This window comes from Scyliorhinus torazame, chromosome 30 (assembly GCF_047496885.1).
Source record: "Scyliorhinus torazame isolate Kashiwa2021f chromosome 30, sScyTor2.1, whole genome shotgun sequence".
NCBI lineage: Eukaryota > Metazoa > Chordata > Chondrichthyes > Carcharhiniformes > Scyliorhinidae > Scyliorhinus > Scyliorhinus torazame.
Genome location: NC_092736.1, coordinates 23,692,142 through 23,715,429, shown reverse-complemented (window position 1 = coordinate 23,715,429; position 23,288 = coordinate 23,692,142). Strand labels below are relative to the sequence as shown.

The following is a 23,288-nucleotide window of genomic DNA, read 5'->3' as shown; positions in this document are numbered from 1 at the left end:
GTTCTATGTTCTAAACTAGAATTTTCTCGTGACAATGTTCTGGAATGGGAGCCTGGTACAGGCAAAGCTCCAGATAACGATGCGGCAGGGTCCCAGGTTCAATTCCTGGCTTGGGTCACTGTCTGTGCGGAGTCTGTACGCTCTCCCCAGGTCTGCGTGGGTTTCCTCTGGGTGCTCCGGTTTCCTCCCACAGTCCAAAGATGTGCAGGTTAGGTGGATTGGCCATGAGAGTCCAAAAAGGTTAGTTGGGGTTACTGGATTACGGGGATAGATTAGAAGTGTGGGTTTAAATGGGGTGCTCTTTCCAAGAGCCGGTGCAGACTCGATGGGCCTAATGGCCTCCTTCTGCACTGTAAATTCTATGAATCTATGATAAGCATGCCTCAGAATCTCCATAATCCTCTCTGTCTTTGTTGAGAGGGGGCAGTGTCTCAGGCCAAGTGTGGGATAAAGATTGCCACCTTGTACAAGAACAAGGGCAACCACGGTGAATAATAGCAACCTGACTGAGGTCACCAAACTGCGAGTCTGTCACGTTCTCAGTGTACTCCTCTACAGTAGCGGGACAGAGCAACATATGCTCGGCAGGAGAAAAAGCTGAACAGTTTTGTCCTTCATTGTCCCAGAGGTATTCTCTGGGTCACTTGGCAGGACAAGATCACCAACCCAGAGGTCTTGGCGCGTGTTAATTCCACCAGCATATACTCATTGCTAAGCCAATCAAGTTGTGCGTTGGACCAACACCCATTAATATATCCAAAGACCTTCTGTACAGTGAACCTGCCAGTAGGTCACGACCTCCTGGGTATCCATACCGCCACTACAAATACACCAGTAAACAAGACATGAAGATGGCAGATATTGACACTAAATACTGAGAGGCAGTTACTGATGGCCATGGCTTCTTGAGGCTGACTACTAGGAAGGGCATTGGGAGAGGCGGAGGAGGAATGGAAAGCTCAGCTGGTCCAGAGTTCAGCAAAAACTGTTTTTTATTCTGCCAAGCGTATGTTGCTCTTCCCGCCACTGTCGAGGAGTACACGGAGCACGTGGCAGACTCGCAGTTTGGTGTCCTCAGTTAGGTTGCTGTTATTCTCAGCCCCGGTCTTCCTCTACAGAAAATGCAGCACAGATGTCAGACGCTAAACATAGTTAAATTTAGCGTACCCAATTCATTTTTTCCAATTAAGGGGCAATTTAGCGTGGCCAATCCACCTAGCCTGCACATCTTTGGGTTGTGGGGGCGAAACCCACGCAAACACAGGGAGAATGTGCAAACTCCACACAGACAGTGACCCAGAGTTGAGATCAAACCTGGGACCTCGGCGCCGTCAGGCTGCAGGGCTAACCCACTGCGCCACCGTGCTGCCGACGCTAAACATAGTTGACCACCACGGTGCAAATCATCATCTCACGAGATGGAAGGCTGCTACAATGGTGATAATGTGGACATAGCCCAGTGCAACCACAGCTATCTACCTCAGGAAACATCCACAGACATCCACAATCCCAATCTCAGGGACAAAGCATTGAGCCGAGGCCAGGAACTACCAGGTGGGAGGGGGAAGAGCATGCACAAACTTTGCAGGACAACCAGCCTCCATCGGGTATACTAACCTCAGAATATCGCCATAGAGGTTCGGCATCACAAGGACATCAAACTGCGTCGGGTCCTGCACCATCTGACGGAAGGAACAGTTTTGTTAAACAGTTTAAACGACAATATGGTTCCATTTTATGAAAAAGCAAGTCGACAAGCTATAAAATGGATAATTTCATAGTTCTGAGACTTACATTAAGACAGACTGTATCCAAGTACATTTCTGTAAACTTGATATCTTTACAATTTTCTGCTGCCTCTCTACATTTTCTCAGGAAAAGTCCATCTGACATTCGCCTGAAACACACATTCACAAGGTCAGGTGCAGGATCACCTATAGAGCGAATACGTTTGTTGTATCAGAGCCGAATAGAAGAGGCTACGTTGGATAAGTGTTAGCAGTGTCAGAATGCAGCTCCGCACACGATGTCGAGTGACTCTGTCATGCTCACATTCACCTGCTTTTGGCAAGAGATGAAGGTCAAATAGGAGAGTTCACCTAAACTTCAACATATTAATTCGACAAACACCATCCGAATTTTAAAAAAAATTCATATTAATGTCTCTTGATTTACAATACACTAGTGGAAGTGAACTTCCAGGCTGCGAGTGTCGCTAGCAAGGTCAGCTTGTTGCTCATCCTTAATTGCCCTTAATCATAGAATCCCTACAGAATCAGAATCCCTACAGTGCTGGAGGCCATTTGGCCCACCAAGTCTTCACCGAGCCTCTGAAAGAGCACTCTATCTAGCCTGCCACCCCCCCCCCCCCCCCCCCCCCCCTCCCCACATTTCCATACCTAACCTTTTGGACACCATGGGGCAATTTGGTATGGCCAATCCACCTAACCTAAGAAGTAGCGATGAAGGGTCAGCGAGGTTAGGAAGATTTTGACCAAATGGCAATGAAGGAACGGTTGAAATATTCCAATTCAAGATGGTGTGTGGCCTGGAGGGGAACTAGTGGTCAGGTTCCCATGCCCCTGCTACCCTGATCTTTTGCGTGGTCGAGGTTCGAAAGATGCTAGCGAAGAAGCACTAGCAAGTTGCTGCAGCGCATCTTGTATTTGATACACATTGCTGCCACTGTGCACCATGGTGGAGGGTGTGCATGTTTAAGGAGAAAGCTGCATGCTACAGATGCAGGAGGCCCGAAATAAAAACAAAATCCTGGAAAACCTCAGCAGGTCAGACAGCATCTGTGGAGAAAGGAACAGAGTTTATTGTTCGAGTCCAATCTAACTCCACTGTGAAACATGCTTAAAACGCTGAATGGGTACAGATCAAGCAAGTTTCAAGCTTCAAGTGTTGTTGGAGCTGCATTGATCCAGACAGGCAGAGTGGATTCCATCACACTCCTGATTAATGTCTTGTAGATAATGGACAGGCTGTGGGGGAGTCAGGAGGTGAGTTACTCTCTGCAGAATTCCCTGCCTCATGTAGAGCCAGTATTTGTGGGACTGGTTAATTATGGTAACACCCAGGTTGTTAACAGGGAGGGGGACTTGGCACTCCACCCACACAACTGACACTTAATGGTGGGACTTTATGGAACAGAGACCGTGCCTCCCTCACTGTCCTCTTCCACATCACTATCGCCTGTGCTATTGTACAAGACAGTACCAGCTGGAATATCAGACATGGCAGCCATTTTAAGGAAGCTGGATTCACGACTAGTAAAAGTGTGTGTTTCAATCCCACTTACATGATGTTGGCTTTATGCACGGCTGTAACTGTGCTCCTCTGATTGTTCCTCGCATACTCAAACGCAAACTCTGCGATGCGCCTGCTGGCGTTCTCTGTGATCAGCTTTATACTTTGTACCACCCCTTCAACAATCTGCAACACAGTCAGAGTCAGGCAAAGTTTACACAAATCGCCCACATTAACAGGACAACACTGTCACATTGAGCATATCAGAAAAAGATAAAATAGCAGCTGCACCAACAGGAACATCCGAACATCCACATGAAACATCTCCAACTTCCTCCAACCAGGCTTAATAAATATTTATCCAGAAGGTTGTTCGACTCGAGGGGACTCGATGCCTGGAGATTTAATCCTGTATGCCCCTGCTACTCACACACAAACAGGGTACATCGATAGCCTAAAAGGTGCTGAGACCAACGTCAATAGCATCTTTTTTTCCAAGGTTTGCAAACTCAGCATTGTCCAGACGCAGTAGCACAGTGGTTAGCACTGTTGCTTCACAGCGCCAAGGTCCCAGGTTCAATTCCAGTTTTGGTCACTGTCTGTGCAGACTCTGCACGTTCTCCCAGTATCTGCGTGGGTTTCCTCCGGGTGCTCCGGTTTCCTTCCACAGGTCCCAAAAGAAGTGTTGTAATTCTCCCCCAGTGTACCTGAACATGCGCCGGAATGTGGTGACTAGGGGATTTGCACGGTATCTTCATTGCAGTGTTAATGTGAGCCTAATGTGACACTGATAAAAGATAATTATTATTATAAGAAAATTAAATCCTCTTCTCGATGTGGTTTTGGAAGATACCATTATCTTCACATACCCCCAGATACTCCAGGAGCTACGTTCAGTTCAGGAATATAACATTCAATATTCAGTATCTAATATGTCCTTCAGCACCCAGCGAGGATAACCAGCAGTGGGCGCTATTGAGAGCAGAAACTCTGAACAGGTTCCTTGTTGGGAACACGGGAAAGGTGTGCTAGCTTCAGGCTAGGGTTAAACTGACTTTAACATCGGTCTTGTCAACTGGATCTCCTTGCCCCTCCTACCAGCAACCAGAGAGCTGAACACTTTCCCCTGCTTCACCAATGCCATTCTAAGATGGAATGTACTGAGGCAACTCGCCCATTTCCCCTCTGCCTCGCTGGCCAAGCAACTGAGCCCCAACGCCACATTCCCCAGAGACAGCAGTGACGCCGTGCTCCAACAATCTGCCCCGCCATTCACTGGCGAGTATTTGATTAAATATGTAACCCTCCCGCCCGAACAGCACTGTGGGTGTACCTACACAACATGGACTGCAGCGGTTCAAGAAGGCAGCTTCCCACCACCTTCTCAAGGCAATTAGGGATGGGCAATAAATGCTGGCCCAGCCAGAGACGCCCACATCCCTCGAATGAATAAAAATGACCTTACAAGTGGTTTTACACCACACATAAAAAAAGAACATTATACCATATTTGAATCAAGGAATATAGTCCCAGGCTAGTCAAACTATGAGGAAAGGAATAGCAGAGGCTCCTGTAATGTTCTTACCTTGCTGTTGAGCAAAAGGTGGCATGAGTGAGAGCGAAGGAACCATTGTGTCCTGCTTATATCTACTCCTAGCAGGAGATCTGTTGTCATGGTATATCAATGACTTTCCATGATTGATTTGGGCCTCATACTGGGTAAATGAATGGCCAATCCTCTCCCTAAGTGCCATGGCAGTGTCCTGGGTGTGTCACATACCTTGCTGGTCTCTGCTTTCTGAGGCATTGTCCCTTTCTTTTAAAGTAATCTTTATTGTCACAAGTAGGCTTACATTAACACTGCAATGAAGTTACTGTGAAAAGCCCCTAGTCGCCACTTTGGTCTTCTACCATCGAGTCTTCAAGCACATCCCCACAGCGTGTCAGCGGGTTTGAAGGTCCCTCACATAGTTTTGCACGATTGCTGAGCTGTGATCCCGGGGCTACGGCCACTGGTTTGCACAACCAACTACCTGGGAGTGATCACTGAGACTGGAGAGTTGAGGCTCACCGCTCGGTTTGTTCTCACTGGAACGACGGAGGTTGAGGGACGACCTGATAGAGGTCTACAAAATTATGAGGGGCATAGACAGAGTGGATACTCAGAGGCTTTTCCCCAGGGTAGAGAGGTCAACTACTAGGGGGCATAGGTTTAAGGTGCGAGGGGCAAGGTTTAGAGTAGATGTAGGAGGCAAGTTTTTTTTTTTTTTTAATACACAGAGGGTAGTGGGTGCCTGGAACTCGCTGCTGGAGGAGGTGATGGAAGCCAGGACGATAGGGACATTTAAGGGGCATCTTGACAAATACATGAATAGGATGGGAATAGAGGGATACGGACCCAGGAAGTGTAGAAGATTGTAGTTTAGTCGGGCAGCATGGTCGGCATGGGCTTGGAGGGCCGAAGGGCCTGTTCCTGTGCTGTACTTTTCTTTGTTCTTTGCCCTACCCATAGCCCTTTTGACACGCGTGTGCAGTTTGGCAGGGGATTATCGGTTCTAGCCTTCACACACATCTCCAGTGTACCCCAGTGAGAGGGAGCGGAGTAGCGGTGAGACGGAGCCGGATTAGTTCCAAGAGCTCGAGCAGGCATTTATACTTTATGTCTTCCAACTGACATATCCTGTAGCTAGCTCATCCTGTTTACGGAGAGGAATGTGTTGTGGCCTTGCGGTGGCCGAAAGGCCTACCCGGTGACTCACTGAGGAAGGCACGTCCTCACTGCTTGCAGGGATTGTGGTGGCACTGTGCCAGTTTCCATTTTGCTGGACAGCAATAATCAACAGCACATTTAGCAATAATTCTGGGCACTTGCTCACAAATGGGATCAGTGATTAAGGCTTGGACAGAGCTGAAAGGACACCCAGCACAGAGGAAGATGGCTGTTCGAGATCAATTTGATCAGCCCCAGGACATCACTGCAGGAGTTCCTCTGGGATGTTTCCTAGGCCCAACCATCTTCAGCTGCTTCAATGACCCCGCCCCTACCCCCCCACCCCACCATAAGGACAGAAGTGGGGATGGTCGCTGATAACTGCACAAAGTTCAGCACCGTTCTTGACTCCTCAGTCCATGTCCAAATGCAGCAATGCCTGAACAATAGCCAGGCTTGGGCTGATGGCTGGCAGATAACATTCACACCTCAGAAGTGCCAGCCAATGACCAAGAGGGAATTTAACCATCTCCACTTGATATCCGATGGCATTACCATTGCTAAATCCCCCCTCTATAAACAGCCTGGGTGTTACCTTTGACCAGAACAGGAACTGGACCCACCATATAAATCCCGCAGTTCAAGTGCAGGTTAACAGCTAGGAATCCTGCGGCGAGTAACTCACCTGCTGACTCCCCAAAACCTGTCCACCATCTACAAGACACAAGTCAGGAGTGTGATGGAATACTCACCACTTGCCTGGATGAGTGCAGCTCCAGCAACACTCAAGAAGCTCGACACCATCCAGGACAAAGCAGCCCATGTGATCGGCACTCGATTTGCCATCTTAAACAATCACCTTCTCCACCACTGACGCACAGGGACAGCCATATGTATCACCTACAACATGCACTACAACAGCTCAACAAGGCTCCTTCGAAAGTACATTCCAAACCCGTGACCTCTACCCCATCTAGGACAGGGGCAGCAGACACCTGGGAACACCACCATCTACACGTTGTCCTCTAAGCCACTCACTATCGTGACTTGGAAACATAACTCCGTTCCTTTGCTGTCGCTGGGTCAAAATCCTGAAACTACTTGACTGCACTGTGGGTGTACCTACACCACATGTACTGCAGCGGTTCAAAAAGGCAGCTCACCAGCACTTCTCAAAGGAATTAGGGATAGGCAATAAATGCTGGCCAGGCCAGCGATGCCCATATCTCACGATCGAATAAGTGAAAAAAAAGGTCACTGACCACCTCAGACAAAAGAATATACATCTCTCTGTCACATTCAATACCATGAAATGAAATGAAAATCGCTTATTGTCACAAGTAGGCTTTAAATGAAGTTACTGTGAAAAGCCCCTAGTCGCCACATTCCGGCGCCTGTTCGGGGAGGCTGGTACGGGAATTGAACCCTCGCTGCTGGCCTGCCTTGGTCTGCTTTAAAAGCCAGCTATTTAGCTCTGTGCTAAACCAGCCCCTTTATCCCTGACCATTACCGAGTCCTCAACCACCAACATCTTGGTGAGGAAAGGAAAAGTGCAAGGTGTCGAATGTTAACTGGACCAGTCACATCAATACAATTGCAGCAAAAGTAGGATAGAAGCCGGGAGTTCAAAGGCGAGTAGATTAACCTCCTAATCTCTCAAGGCCTCTGCACCTTCCGAAAAGCTCAAGTTCGGAAGGGGTGGGCACGGGAGCAATAGGTCAGAAGGTGAGAGCATTGAGGGAGAACTAGGGAATAGGGACAGTGGGGCTCTGAGGCAGGGCTGACAGGGAGAAGTTGCTGAACACAGCGGGTCTGGTGGCCTGAAGTGCATATGTTTTAATGCAAGAAGTATTACGGGTAGGGCAGATGAACTTAGAGCTTGGATTAGTACTTGGAACTATGATGTTGTTGCCATTACAGAGACCTGGTTGAGGGAAGGGCAGGATTGGCAGCTAAACGTTCCAGGATTTAGATGTTTCAGGCAGGATAGAGGGGGGATGTAAAAGGGGAGGCGGAGTTGCGCTACTGGTTCGGGAGAATATCACAGCTGTACTGCGGGAGGACACCTCAGAGGGCAGTGAGGCTATATGGGTAGAGATCAGGAATAAGAAGGGTGCAGTCACAATGTTGGGGGTTTACTACAGGCCTCCCAACAGCCAGTGGAGATAGAGGAGCAGATAGGTAGACAGATTTTGGAAAAGAGTAAAAACAACAGGGTTGTGGTGATGGGAGACTTCAACTTCCCCAATATTGACTGGGACTCACTTAGTGCCAGGGGCTTAGACGGGGCGGAGTTTGTAAGGAGCATCCAGGAGGGCTTCTTAAAACAATATGTAGACAGTCCAACTAGGGAAGGGGCGGTACTGGACCTGGTATTGGGGAATGAGCCCGGCCAGGTGGGAGATGTTTCAGTAGGGGAGCATTTTGGTAACAGTGACCACAATTCAGTAAGTTTTAAAGTACTGGTGGACAAGGATAAGAGTGGTCCTAGGATGAATGTGCTAAATTGGGGGAAGGCTAATTATAACAATATTAGGCGGGAACTGAAGAACATAGATTGGGGGCGGATGTTTGAGGGCAAATCAACATCTGACATGTGGGAGGCTTTCAAGTGTCAGTTGAAAGGAATTCAGGACCGGCATGTTCCTGTGAGGAAGAAGGATAAATACGGCAATTTTCGGGAACCTTGGCTAACGAGAGATATTGTAGGCCTCATCAAAAAGAAAAAGGAGGCATTTGTCAGGGCTAAAAGGCTGGGAACAGACGAAGCCTGCGTGGAATATAAGGAAAGTAGGAAGGAACTTAAGCAAGGAGTCAGGAGGGCTAGAAGGGGTCACGAAAAGTCATTGGCAAATAGGGTTAAGGAGAATCCCAAGGCTTTTTACACGTACATAAAAAGCAAGAGGGTAGCCAGGGAAAGGGTTGGCCCACTGAAGGATAGGCAAGGGAATCTATGTGTGGAGCCAGAGGAAATGGGCGAGGTACTAAATGAATACTTTGCATCAGTATTCACCAAAGAGAAGAAATTGGTAGATGTTGAGTCTGGAGAAGGGTGTGTAGATAGCCTGGGTCACATTGAGATCCAAAAAGACGAGGTGTTGGGTGTCTTAAAAAATATTAAGGTAGATAAGTCCCCAGGGCCTGATGGGATCTACCCCAGAATACTGAAGGAGGCTGGAGAGGAAATTGCTGAGGCCTTGACAGAAATCTTTGGATCCTCACTGTCTTCAGGGGATGTCACGGAGGACTGGAGAATAGCCAATGTTGTTCCTCTGTTTAAGAAGGGTAGCAAGGATAATCCAGGGAACTACAGGCTGGTGAGCCTTACTTCAGTGGTAGGGAAATTACTGGAGAGAATTCTTCGAGACAGGATCTACTCCCATTTGGAAGCAAATGGACGTATTAGTGAGAGGCAGCATGGTTTTGTGAAGGGGAGGTCGTGTCTCACTAACTTGATAGAGTTTTTCAAGGAGGTCACTAAGATGATTGATGCAGGTAGGGCAGTGGATGTTGTCTATATGGACTTCAGTAAGGCCTTTGACAAGGTCCCTCATGGTAGACTAGTACAAAAGGTGAAGTCACACAGGATCAGGGGTGAGCTGGCAAGGTGGATACAGAACTGGCTAGCTCATAGAAGGCAGAGAGTAGCAATGGAAGGATGCTTTTCTAATTGGAGGGCTGTGACCAGTGGTGTTCCACAGGGATCAGTGCTGGGACCTTTGCTCTTTGTCGTATATATAAATGATTTGGAGGAAAATGTAACTGGTCTGATTAGTAAGTTTGCAGACGACACAAAGGTTGGTGGAATTGCGGATAGCGATGAGGACTGTCAGAGGATACAGCAGGATTTAGATTGTTTGGAGACTTGGGCGGAGAGATGGCAGATGGAGTTTAATCCGGACAACTGTGAGGTAATGCATTTTGGAAGGTCTAATGCAGGTAGGGAATATACAGTGAATGGTAGAACCCTCAAGAGTATTGAAAGTCAAAGAGATCTAGGAGTACAGGTCCACAGGTCACTGAAAGGGGCAACACAGGTGGAGAAGGTAGTCAAGAAGGCATACGGCATGCTTGCCTTCATTGGCCGGGGCATTGAGTATAAGAATTGGCAAGTCATGTTGCAGCTGTATAGAACCTTAGTTAGGCCACACTAGGAGTATAGTGTTCAATTCTGGTCGCCACACTACCAGAAGGATGTGGAGGCTTTAGAGAGGGTGCAGAAGAGGTTTACCAGAATGTTGCCTGGTATGGAGGGCATTAGCTATGAGGAGCGGTTGAATAAACTCGGTTTGTTCTCACTGGAACGAAGGAGGTTGAGGGGAGACCTGATAGAGGTCTACAAAATTATGAGGGGCATAGACAGAGTGGATAGTCAGAGGCTTTTCCCAAGGGTAGAGGGGTCAATTACTAGGGGGCATAGGTTTAAGGTGAGAGGGGCAAGGTTTAGAGTAGATGTACGAGGCAAGTTTTTTACGCAGAGGGTAGTGGGTGCCTGGAACTCGCTACCGGAGGAGGCGGTGGAAGCAGGGACGATAGTGACATTTAAGGGGCATCTTGACAAATACATGAATAGGATGGGAATAGAGGGATACGGACCCAGGTAGTGTAGAAGATTGTAGTTTAGTCGGGCAGCATGGTCGGCACGGGCTTGGAGGGCCGAAGGGCCTGTTCCTGTGCTGTACATTTCTTTGTTCTTTTTTCTTTGTTCGACATAGGAAGGGATTCACACCGTTTGCCTGGACGGAGCAAGCCACACAGTTGAGAAGCTTTTCCCATATCAAAACAGATCGATAGATTGGTTGGTGCCTATCACTAGTTTCAATACCCACTCCCTGCACTAGCAGTCTGCAAGATCCACGCAATAGATTTCATAGAATTTACAGTGCAGAAGGAGGCCATTCGGCCCATCGAGTCTGCACCGGCTCTTGGAAAGAGCACCCTACCCAAGGCCAACACCTCCACCCTATCCCCATAACCCAGTAATCCCACTCAACACTAAGGGCAATTTTGGACACTAAGGGCAATTTAGCACGGCCAATCCACCTAACCTGCACATCTTTGGACTGTGGGAGGAAACCGGAGCACCCGGAGGAAACCCACGCACACACGGGGAGGATGTGCAGACTCCGCACAGACAGTGACCTAATCCGGAATCAAACCTGGGACCCTGGAGCCGTGAAGCAATTGTGCTATCCACAATGCTACCGTGCTGCCCTGAGATGTTCTCCAACTCATTAAAATAACTGACTGCATCGCTCTTTTTATACTTACTATGTTCAAACGTAGCGATGTCATGAGAAAACTATCACCTCCAAGATTCCCTCACCTCCGCATCCTGACTTGGGCCACATATCACCATTCCTGCTGGATCGATAGCGTTGTAATTCTCTCCAGAACGCCACTCTGGGAGCACCAGCAGCAAAAAGGAGAGAGCGGTTGGAGCTGCTGGCTCTCATTTCTCAGGGCAAGCCCAGACGGACAAGGAATCTGACCATGGCAGCACGGACCACGTCCCCCCAAAAAACAAGGAAAAATAAAATCACTCCATCATTCACTACAAATGGAAACTCACCACGTGTTCTATGCCACTGTATTCCCCTTCTGTGTTTTCTCGAATTGTAACAAGGTCCACACCGCTATACGGAGTCTTAAAGCCTTCGATAGATACACAGGGACGCACATTTGCATAAAGGTCAAAGGTCTTGCGAAGTAGCAAGTTCATCGAAGGATGTCCTGCTGCAATAGGAGTTTTTAAGGGCCCTGAAAAATTCAAACATTTGTCAGTGAGTCATCTCTGCAGTGATTAATTAGATACCACGGGGAAGCCACACACTCGACACAGAATTTTAAACAAAGATAAACACACATGTTTATTCAACTGCCTTTTTGATTCAAGTTCAGAGCGAAAGGAAACATGGGGACGGGTTAACTAACAATACATCAGCAGCTCAGGGCATCCTGGTGGAACGTGTTGCCAGGTGGTAAGCAGCCATTTTAAAACAGCACATGGAACCAGTGCTCACAAACCTCACTACAGAGGAAATGAGTACAGACGCAGCCCACGTTGAATCAAGGAAAGTGCTAGTCATTTTCTGACAGAAATGATTCTTTTCTAGTTCCTAAATGATTATGATCTCAATTAAAAGCTTCAACATAATTCAAACAAGTTTAATTGTTTTTCTGAAACCATTTTCAGGACGTGTATTTATTGCCTGCCCGTCCCTAATCGGAGTGGGTTGCTGGGCCATTTCAGAGGGCAGTGGAGAATCAAACATGTTGCCGCTCGGTCTGGGGGTCACACCGAGGACAGAATGGTTAAAGAGAGCGGATTCTATTTCCCGAATACTGAATTTAAATCACCTGGCTGCTGCGATGGGATTTAAACTTATTTGTTCCAGTCTCTGGATTACTCGTCCAGAAACATTAGCACTGCTACATTCCTTAAAAATTCATTTCTGGTATCGCTAGTTGCCCTTCAGAAGGTGGTGGTGAACTGCCTTCTTGAATCTCTGCAGTCCTCGAGGTGTAGGTACATCCAGAGTGGTTAGGGAGGGAGGTCCAGGATGTTGCCCCAGCGACAATGAAGGAAAGGCAATATATTTCCAAGTCAGGGGGGTGGTGAGTGACTGTTATATCAATTGGGTGGTTAAAAAAAAGCCTTTAATTTCAGCAAGTTGTGGTTATGGGCAAACACCTCAGAATTCAACCCTGTCACACATAATTAGAAGCTAATAAAACCTTAACCTGCTTTTCTTGATTTTGAACACTTATATCAGTTCTCCCCTTAGTCATTTCTTAAGACTTAGTTAGATAGATTCTTGATTGGCAAACAATATCGGGAGTAAAGTGGAGTTGAGTCCTCAATCAGATCAGCCATGATCTTATTGAAAGGGCGAGCAGGCTCGAAGGGCCGAATGGCCTACTCCTGCTCCTATTTTATGTTCTCTAATCTATCCACATAACTGGAGTTCCTCACCCTCTGGAACCGTTTGCGTGAATCTTTTCTGCACTCATTCTAATGCTTCCACGTCCTTCCTAAAGCGCGGTGTCGGAACTGGACACACTGCACAAGTTGAGGCCGAGCCAGCGTTTATCATAACCTCGGAACTCCATGCCCTTATTTATAAAGTCCAGGATCCCTTAAGTATTATTAGCCGTGCTCTCATCCTGTCCTGCCACCTTCAATCACTCACCCACATCTACACCCGGGTCCCCTCTGCTCCTGCACCCCCTTTAGAACTGTACCCTTTATTTTATATTGCATCTCTTCATACTTCTTACCAAAATTAATCACTTCACATTCTCTGCATTAAACTTTCATCTGCCAATCGTCCGCCCATTCCATCAACCTGTCCGTGGCCTCTTGAGCCTTATCACCACCCCTCTTGGTTCACATTACTTCGTAGTTTTGTGCAATTGGCAAATTTTGAAATTGTGCCCTGTACACCCGAGTCTCAGTCATTAAATTATATGAAGTAGAGGTTCCAACACTGACCCTTAGCGAATTCAAATTCTTGTGGGTCTGGAGTCATATGTAGGCCAGGCCAGGCAAGGTTGGCCGATTTCTTTCCCTTCAAGGACATTGGATGGGTTTTATGACAATCCAGTAGATTCACCTTCCTGGTATAAATCTGGAATATAAAGATTCTTTCTCAACTGAATTTCAGTTCTCCGGCTGGGATTGGAACTCCGGTGCAGGCCTCTGGGTTACTAGTCCAGAAACAGAATCACTACTCAGTGATATCATACCCCACTCTCTTTTGATTTCATACCCCACTCGTTGGATAAAGTAACGTCTTCTTTGAAGCTGTAATTATGGCAAAGCCCTCGGGACTAAACTAATTTAATTCCCTTTGCACATAATTTGAAGCTGTTAGAATCTTAACTTACGAGACAATGACTCAATAAATCAGACTGAATATTCAAAATACACAATGGCAGCCAGACCGGAACAGAAGCACGTACATTTGTAGGGAGGTTATTTATGGGGTGGATGGTCACAGTACGTGTAGCGATCAATATAATCAAGGACTGCTGGAGAGGTGAGCTGAAGGCCCAAAGCACAGCCCAGATTGATAGAGGTCATGTTACCACCCCCCCAATCCCTCCTGTTCGGCTAAACTAGTGCTCTCCCTGACAATGTGGGTGGGACTGAGAGTGAGAAGTTTCAGCACTGAGAGAGGGGGTTAGGCAGGGAGGGTAAGGAATGGAGAGATGCCTCAGCCTGCCAGCTGCTGGTTCGTGGTGATATAGATACAAGCTTAATGAGGGCATTATTTTCCCAAGAGGGAAATGGGGCTTCCTCCTCCCCCATCCTGCCACCAACCATACCTGTGAAACCAAAGCATTCCAAATGGTTACCCAATCGACACAATCACCGAACATGGTTTAGCTCCAGCACCTTTCAATCCAATCTTGTTCGCGTCCATGGATTCTTTAGCCTCTGGAGGAATGATCCATTTTCCACTGGGGGCTTGGATAGCTGTTACAGTTCTCTCCTCCCAACAAATGGGAACCTTCCAAAAAAGGCAAGGAAATTGTGAGAGCAAGTTGTTTTCATCCCTCAGTCTACTTCTGCAGCTGGAACTTCTTAATAGTTTTTTGTCAGCTCATTCACTTGGGGCAACTTGCCACGAGCTAGCTGCTGCTACAGAAGTTACAACACTGAATATTGCACCACAAGCATTCGCATCGCCCACCACTTTGAAAATGCAATAATGGAGATGCCATAGCAATCAGCAAACGGACACTGTTGTAAAACATCAGAGTGCTATCAATCCCCTTTATCACTGGAGTTCCTATTAAAATTTGCACTAACTTCATTACCAACTTACAGAAAGACTATGAGAAGCAGCTGTGGTCATTATTGATAGCCCAGGGATCTGTTCAATTCCAGGATACAAACTGCTTGTTATAGGAGAATGGTTGAAATTGTAGAATCTGAATGCAGTGCAGGCCAATTAATTGCAAGAGTGCGCTCCCCGCTGGCAACAGGATACTGTGCCGAATCAACGTAAAAAGGCTCAACTTTAGTCACTGGAGGGAAAGTAGATGAAACAATCCCAAACTGGGAGGTCCCTACCGGGGAGAGACCATGCGTTGAGACACAGAAAACGTCCTTGCGCTACGGGGAAAATCACACCTCTGCAAGACGAGAGGGAGAGGACCAGAAATCCGAATTAAAACAGAAAATATCAGGCAGGTCAGTCAGCAAGTGTACAGAGTGCTCATAGAACCATTATCAGCTCTATATACACATTTCCACAAGTTCACTTTGAATTGCTCCGGGATCGGGAGTTTTAGTGACACTGCTAGGTTGTGGGATTTTAGCAACTGGAACGATATGTAGTGAACCGAATTGGTTGGAACAGGTGCTGCGGACCTCAGGAGAAAGCAGAGGTGGACAAACCACTCAGCCTTCTGAAAAGTGCTATAATTAACGCAATTCTTTTTCCCAATTTGAACACAGCAAGCTCCCACAGACAGTAAAGTGGTCAGATATACTGCCTTATTGAGGAATAAACATTGGCCAGGACGCCTGTCCAGCTCTTTTCGAACTGTGCCATGCATTTTTTTTTCTAAATGCATCCACCTAATAGGTTGGGGAGTGGAGCCTTGGTTTAAAGTCTCAATGGGAAGTCTGCAGCGCATCCCAGACAGTGCTGCGTTCCGGCAGCGCCGCATTGGAGGGTAATCCTGGATTATGCACTCAAGACCCTGGAGTGGATCTGGCACGCACAATCTTTTGACTCAGGGGGCAAACGCTTGCACTGAGCCATGATTGATATCTTAATGGCTCCACTGCAGACGTCAACATAAAATTTGAACCTCCCAAGTAAAAACACAAGCCAGGAACATCCCTAAAGCTTTCCCTTCTGTGCCAAGTTCCTCAGTGCATTCCACAGAGGAAAACTATGACTAATACTATAAAGTAAAGTGATGAGAAGGAAGGAAATTAAAAACCCATTGAGATCACGGAGAAAAATATAAAGTTATAACCTTAAACACCTTCATAGAAATTACAGTGCAGAGGAGGTCATTCGGCCCATCGGGTCTGCACCGGCCCTTTGAAGGAGCACCCTACTTGAGCCCACAACCCCGCCTCACCTTTTTGTACACCAAGGACAATTTAGCATGGACAATCCACCTAACCTACACATCTTTGAACTGTGAACCGGAGCACCCGGAGGAAACCCACGCAGACACGGGGAGAATGTGCAAACTCCGCACAGACAGTTACCCAAGCCGGGAATCAAAGCTAGGTCCCTGCCGCTGAGAAGCAACTGGGCTAACCACGGGTGCTACCCTGCCACCCAGACACAAATCATTCAAAATCCACATTATATAATCATCCCATTAGAACTTAAAAGGCATTTACTTCAGCAACTTCAAAGATCTTCACGATAGCTTCAGATATCTCTGGGCCAATACCATCACCTGGGATTAATGTTACTGTCCGAGCCTGAACAGAAATAGAAATATACAGGTCAACAGAAACTCAAAATGTAAAATCTAAAGTTACATTTATTGCACTGCTTTGCGTAATGATTCAGCCGTATCAGCTGATGGTCCAAATGCTATTTATTGTTGGTAGTTTAAACACTCCATTGGAAACAGGAATGTTTCTAACTGCACGGAACGTAAGGATGGTACAGAGAAACAAGTTACAACTAGTCTTGCAAGCAGACTTAGTGTCAATTAATTCTTGGCAATGTTTCAAAGTGCAAGTAGCGTAGATAACTGTTCAAGCCCATGTATAGAAATACATGAAGGACATTACAGGCATCTAGTAACAGCACCACAGCTGTGCTTTTTTTTTGTTAAAATACATCCAACAGTGATCAGGTTTGTTCAGTCCTTCACTATATGAAGGGAGTTTTTAGGCCTGTCCGCATCCATTTTTATAACTATTTAACTTTATTACCCAGTCATTCAGTCACTCGCTGATTCCAAGATACTTGTAACGACCTTGAGATCTGTACAGTCTACCAAACACCAACTGTTTTGTGATTCGCCACGGATCACAGTCATTCAATATTTTTGTGTTCCTTAAAATGATGTGGACAAATCACAATCAAAGATCTAAAACCTACATTATCTGAACACATCAGCCATTGCCAAGTGTCATTTGTCCTTCAAACGTCACCTTCAGACCAGCAAGAGAATCTTATTCCCAGAGCAATTTACAATGCCTGATTAATGTCACTGACAAGTGCCGCCCACAGCCACCAATACACACACGCACACAGCGCTTGTAGCATGGCAGGTCCACAAGCCGAGACTCATCCTCTACAGCAGGTGGCTTGTTTATTCAGGTAGCCAAAGAGCAAAAACGCTAACGCTTCAGACAACAGATTAAGTAGCACAGCAGGATTAGTGATGACACTGCAGTGCAGCAACCATTAGAGGCGAACAGAATCAGTGCTCAATAACATTCAGTCCCATGTTGCACACACCTGACACACTCTTGGTATATAACACCAGTGTTTTCAAACTTTCAAAATACACATGAACGTTTACAATTTTTAAAAAAAGGTTTCCTATTTGCCCCACACATTTATCACCCTGTTGCTAAATATATTTTGGCAGAATCATGAATAAACTCTCAACACAGCAGAGAAGCAGTGACCGATTAATCAAAATGCAGTTTAAAACTGCATCAAATTCCCCATTTGCTCGTCAGTGCTCACACTGAACTTGTACCTGTGCTAATCTTTTTCCATTAACACCATACCCCTGTTGGAGTAAAATGGTGAAAAATAGACTGCCTCCAGCTGTCGTCACACCAAAGCTTGATCTAGTGGTAGCGAGAAAGTCAACAGCCTCACTCATCAAGGAATACTTCAGATCCAAATTCAAATTTAGCTAGCAGCAATCTCACTGCTCAAGTCGCCTCATCTGTCCATTGTTGCAGAGTCAAAACCCTGGAACCACACACAGCAACACTGGGGGAGTTCTTTCACTATATTTCAGCAGAGCATAGTGATTAAGGGCAACTGTGCCTGCCATGCCCACATACCAATAATGAATTAAAAAAGACCCAAAAGTTGCCACAGTGCTCAAGGACATTGGCCGCCCCCTTTTTTTGAGAGCGCGGACTGATTTAACCCAAGGGTCATTACAGCTCAGTAAAAGGAGCAAGGCTGAACAGGAAGGACCTTCATGAATAGCCTCATCTGGTACGGGAATTGAAACAACGCTGTGGGCATCGCTCTCTATCATGGCCAGCCGTCCAGCCAACTGAGCTAACCGACCCCTGTGCAGGCAGAACATGCTGGCACACTGCCTTGAAACACTTGCCAAGATTTTTTCAAATAACATAGTCTGGTCTGTGAGGCAGGAAGCATCTGGACTATATTGGCATGGTAGCTGAGGGTCAGGCGAGTGAAATTTGCTCCTGGATAGATCATCATTTAATTGAGGCATTCACCAGGGCATTAGATAACTATTTGATCATCTGCAGGTGTGCAGGAAAGGTGGGAAATGGTCCCAAATCAATGCTCGTTTGGAGAGCCGGTACAGACACGATGGGCCAAATGGCACAATTCTGTTAGAGAAAATTTCAGAACTTGAGACCACAGAGCAGCCTGAGGAGCAGTGGATCTGTGTGCTTGTGTGTGAGGAGGTTACCCTGAGCTGGGATACTAACATCAGACAGGCGCCTGGAGACAGGGCCGGGACTCTTCGCTGCTCCCAACACACGACAAACCTGAGGGAACAGAAAGGGCGAAAGGTCAGCACATCTTCCCGGGCTCCACCAATGTCCTCCCTCACCCATCAAACAAGCACTACCCCCATCAAACAAACCCCCCCCCCCATCAAACAAACACCCCCCCCCCATCAAACAAACACCCCCCCATCAAACAAACACCCCCCCCATCAAACAAACACCCCCCCCATCAAACAAACACCCCCCCCCCATCAAACAAACACCCCCCCCCCATCAAACAAACACCCCCCCCCCATCAAACAAACACCCCCCCCATCAAACAAACACCCCCCCCATCAAACAAACACCCCCCCCCATCAAACAAACACCCCCCCCGTCAAACAAACACCCCCCCCGTCAAACAAACACCCCCCCCGTCAAACAAACACCCCCCCATCAAACAAACACCCCCCCCATCAAACAAACACCCCCCCCAATCAAACAAACACCCCCCCCAATCAAACAAACACCCCCCCCCATCAAACAAACACCCCCCCCATCAAACAAACACCCCCCCCATCAAACAAACACCCCCCCCATCAAACAAACACCCCCCCCATCAAACAAACACCCCCCCCCAATCAAACAAACACCCCCCCCCCAATCAAACAAACACCCCCCCCCCAATCAAACAAACACCCCCCCCCAATCAAACAAACACCCCCCCACTTTCCTCCGCTCTCACCCATATACCCCCTTTCCCCTCCATGCTCCAAACACCTCCCTCCCTCCTTCCTTCACACTCACACCCGGCCCGGATACTGGGATCTGGGCCCGGGCTCGCTGCCACTCCGCGTCCATCTCCCTCAGCCACCAGCTCCCCTTCCGTCCGCCCGGGTCCATGTGGAGCCGGCCGGCGGCTCCCGGCCTCTCCCGCCCACCGCGGAGCTGAAGCCCGAGGCTCCCCGGGCCCGGCCGCCCCCTCCTCGGGCTCGGGCCACTGCCGGCCTCCCCACTCTCACTGCCCCCGGTCCTCCTCACCGCCCCCGGTCCTCCTCACCGCTCTCCTCCACAAACCCGCTGCCATCTTCCCGCTGCAAGACCTTGGCCCGCAGCTCCACGCCCTCCACCGGTTACCATAGAACCCGCCTTCTCACCAATCAAAACCACCCGTCAGCCCAGGGCCCGCCCACACTGAAACCATTGGTCCCGATCCCTGCCAATCACAGACCCCTCAAGTAAGCCCCGCCCTCTGGATCCCTACAGATCCCGGCGCATGTCAGTCATCCTAACGGACATCAGCAAATACTACCCCAAACCCCGCCCCCTGTCACTCAGACATTGACCCCGCTCCCTTTCACTCGAAACAAACCTGTTGGACTTTAACCTGGTGTAAGACTTCTTACTGTGCTCACCCCGGTCCAACGCCGATCTCCACATCGTGCCTTTCACTCAGGCGTTGACTCCGCCCCTGTCACTCAGAGATGTTGCCCCCACCCCCTGTCACTGAACGGTTGACTCCGCCCCTCTCACTGAGCCATTGACTCCGCCCCCTGTCACTCAGAGACATTGACCCAGCCCTCTGTCACTGAGGCACTGACTCCGCCCCCTGTCACTGAGGCATTCACCCCGCCCCCTGTCACTCAGAGACATTGACCCCGCCCCCTGTCACTCAGAGACATTGACCCAGCCCTCTGTCACTGAGGCGCTGACTCCGCCCCCTGTCACTGAGGCATTCACCCCGCCCCCTGTCACTCAGAGACATTGACCCCGCCCCCTGTCACTCAGAGACATTGACCCAGCCCTCTGTCACTGAGGCACTGACTCCGCCCCCTGTCACTGAGGCATTGACCCCACCCCCTGTCACTGAGGCATTCACCCCGCCCCCTGTCACTCAGAGACATTGACCCCGCCCCCTGTCACTCAGAGACTTTGACCCCGCCCCATCACTGAGGCATTGACCCTGCCCCCTATCACTCAGACGTTGACCCCACCGCCTGTCACTCAGAGAGATTGAGCCCGCCTCCTGTCACTCAAAGCCATTGACCCCGCCCCATCACTCAGTGACATCGAACCCACCCCCTGTCACTCAGAGACATTGAGCCCGCCCCCTGTCACTCAGACACATTGAGCCCGCCCCCTGTCACTCAGAGACATTGAGCCCACCCCCTGTCACTCAGACATTGACCCCGCCCCCTGTCACTCAGAGACATTGACCCAGCCTTCTGTCACTGAGGCACTGACTCCGCCCCCTGTCACTGAGGCATTGACCCCACCCCCTGTCACTGATGCATTCACCCCGCCCCCTGTCACTCAGAGACATTGACCCCGCCCCCTGTCACTCAGAGACTTTGACCCCGCCCCATCACTGAGGCATTGACCCCACCCCCTATCACTCAGACGTTGACCCCACCGCCTGTCACTCAGAGAGATTGAGCCCGCCTCCTGTCACTCAGAGCCATTGACCCCGCCCCATCACTCAGTGACATCAAACCCACCCCTGTCACTCAGAGACATTGAGCCCGCCCCCTGTCACTCAGGCACATTGAGCCCGCCCCCTGTCACTCAGAGACATTGAGCCCACCCCCTGTCACTCAGACATTGACCCCGCCCCCTGTCACTCAGACACATTGAGCCCGCCCCCTGTCACTCAGAGACATTGAGCCCACCCCCTGTCACTGAGACGTTGACCCCACCCCTGTCACTCAAGAGACATTGAGCTCCTGTTTGTGATGCACCCTGGGGAACAGGGCAGGGGAATAGATGATTTGCCGTTGAGGAGAGTAACAAGGGATTTTGGGTACCTAGGGATCCAGATGGCCAGGAACTGGGGAACCTTGCATAAGCTTAATTTAGTAAGATTGGTGGAGCAGATGGAAGAGGATTTTAGGAGATGGGACATGGTGCCCCTGTCACTGGCGGGTAGGGTGCAGGCGGTTAAAATGGTGGTCCTTCCGCGGTTTCTTTTTGTGTTCCAGTGCCTCCCTGTACTGATTACAAAGGCCTTTTTCAAGAAAGTGGATAAGAGCATTATGAGTTTTGTGTGGGCTGGGAAGACCCCAAGAGTGAAGAGGGGGTTCCTGCAGCGTAGTAGGGATAGGGGGGGACTGGCACTGCCGAGTTTAAGTGACTATTATTGGGCCGCCAACATATCAATGGTATGCAAGTGGATGGGGGAAGGGGAGGGAGCGGCGTGGAAAAGACTAGAGATGGCGTCCTGTAGGGGAACCTGCCTGCAAGCATTAGCGACGGCGCCTTTACCGTTCTCCCCGAAGAAATACACCACAAGTCCAGTGGTGGTGGCAACACTGAAAATTTGGGGGCAGTGGAGACGACATAAGGGAGTGACGGGTGCCTCGGTGAGGTCCCCGATAAGGAACAACCACAGGTTCGTCCCGGGGAAGATAGATGGGGGATTTAAAGCTTGGCAGAGAGCAGGGATTGTGAAATTGAAGGATTTGTTCCTAGGCGGGACGTTTGCGAGTCTGGGAGCACTGACAGAAAAATATGGGTTGCCACCGGGGAATGCATTTCGATATATGCAACTGAGGGCTTTTGCGAGGCAACAGGTGAGGGAATTTCCGCGGCTCCCGGCGCAAGAGATTCAGGACAGAGTGATTTCGGGGGCATGGGTGGGGGGTGGTAGGGTGTCAGATATATACAGAGAAATGAGAGATGAGGGGGAGACGACGGTGGAGGAGCTGAAGGGAAAATGGAAAGAGGAGGAGCTGGGGGAAGAGATTGAGGAGGGGATGTGGGCAGATGCCTTAAGTAGGGTAAACTCTTCGTCCTCATGCGGCAGGCTCAGCCTGATACAATTCAAGGTTCTACATAGGGCGCACATGACTGGAGCAAGGTTAAGTAGATTTTTTGGAGTGGAGGATAGGTGCGGGAGATGCGCGGGAAGCCCAGCGAACCACACCCACATGTTTTGGTCATGCCCGGTACTGCATGGGTTCTGGGTGGGGGTGGTGGGGGTCCGGGTCGAGCCAGGCTGGGGGTTGGCGATATTTGGGGTTGCGGACAAGCCGGGAGTGCAGGAGGCGAGAGAGGCCGATGTTTTAGCCTTTGCGTCCCTAGTAGCCCGGCGAAGGATATTACTTATGTGGAAAGAAGCTAAACCCCCAGGCGTGGAGGCCTGGATAAACGACATGGCGGGGTTTATAAAAGTGGAGCAGATAAAATATGCACTAAGAGGTTCGGCTCAAGGGTTCAACAGGCGGTGGCAACCGTTCCTCGACTATCTCGCAGAACGATAAGGGAAATGGGAAAGGTAGCAGCAGCAACCCAGGGGGGGAGGGGGGGAGGGGAGGGCCCATCCGGGCCCTCAGCGGTTTTGTACAGGTGTTTGTATATGAGTTTTTATATTGGTTTTTGTGACTTTATTATTTTGGTATTGGCTAGTTTTTATTTTTGTTGCTGGCAGTTGCCGTCTAGTTAATATATTATTTATTCTTAAAAAAAACGGTCATCATTGTTTTAAAGTTGCAAAAGGGAAAATTTTGTACTGTCTTTGTTTGACCGAAAAATTTGAATGAAAAATATTTTTTAAAAAAAGAGACATTGAGCTCGCCCCGTCATTCAGAGATGTTGAGCCCGCCCCCTGTCACTCAGAGACATTGAACCCGCCCCCTGTCACTCAGTGACATTGACCCCGCCCCCTGTCACTCAATGACA

At 48.8% G+C, this 23,288-nt stretch overlaps 1 protein-coding gene across 2 annotated transcripts in view; it reads right to left on the bottom strand.

Annotated features, from left to right (window-relative positions):
* The window catches only part of idh3a (isocitrate dehydrogenase (NAD(+)) 3 catalytic subunit alpha), a 35,913-nt gene extending 16,139 nt beyond the window's left edge, over positions 1-19,774 (bottom strand). The window contains exons 1-8 of one of the 2 annotated variants that reach the window (XM_072492973.1): positions 19,672-19,774; positions 18,612-18,671; positions 16,341-16,424; positions 14,364-14,478; positions 11,535-11,722; positions 3,305-3,438; positions 1,795-1,897; positions 1,618-1,682 (exon numbers count right to left, since the gene is read on the bottom strand). In XM_072492973.1, coding sequence (XP_072349074.1) covers positions 1,618-1,682; positions 1,795-1,897; positions 3,305-3,438; positions 11,535-11,722; positions 14,364-14,478; positions 16,341-16,424; positions 18,612-18,671; positions 19,672-19,698 — 776 coding nt within the window. In that variant the 5' untranslated portion in view covers positions 19,699-19,774. Of the gene's footprint in view, positions 1-1,617; positions 1,683-1,794; positions 1,898-3,304; positions 3,439-11,534; positions 11,723-14,363; positions 14,479-16,340; positions 16,425-18,611; positions 18,672-19,418; positions 19,488-19,671 lie in introns of those variants that run through there. The other variant, XM_072492972.1, reaches the window with a different exon arrangement.
* Between the last annotated feature and the right edge of the window lie 3,514 nt (positions 19,775-23,288).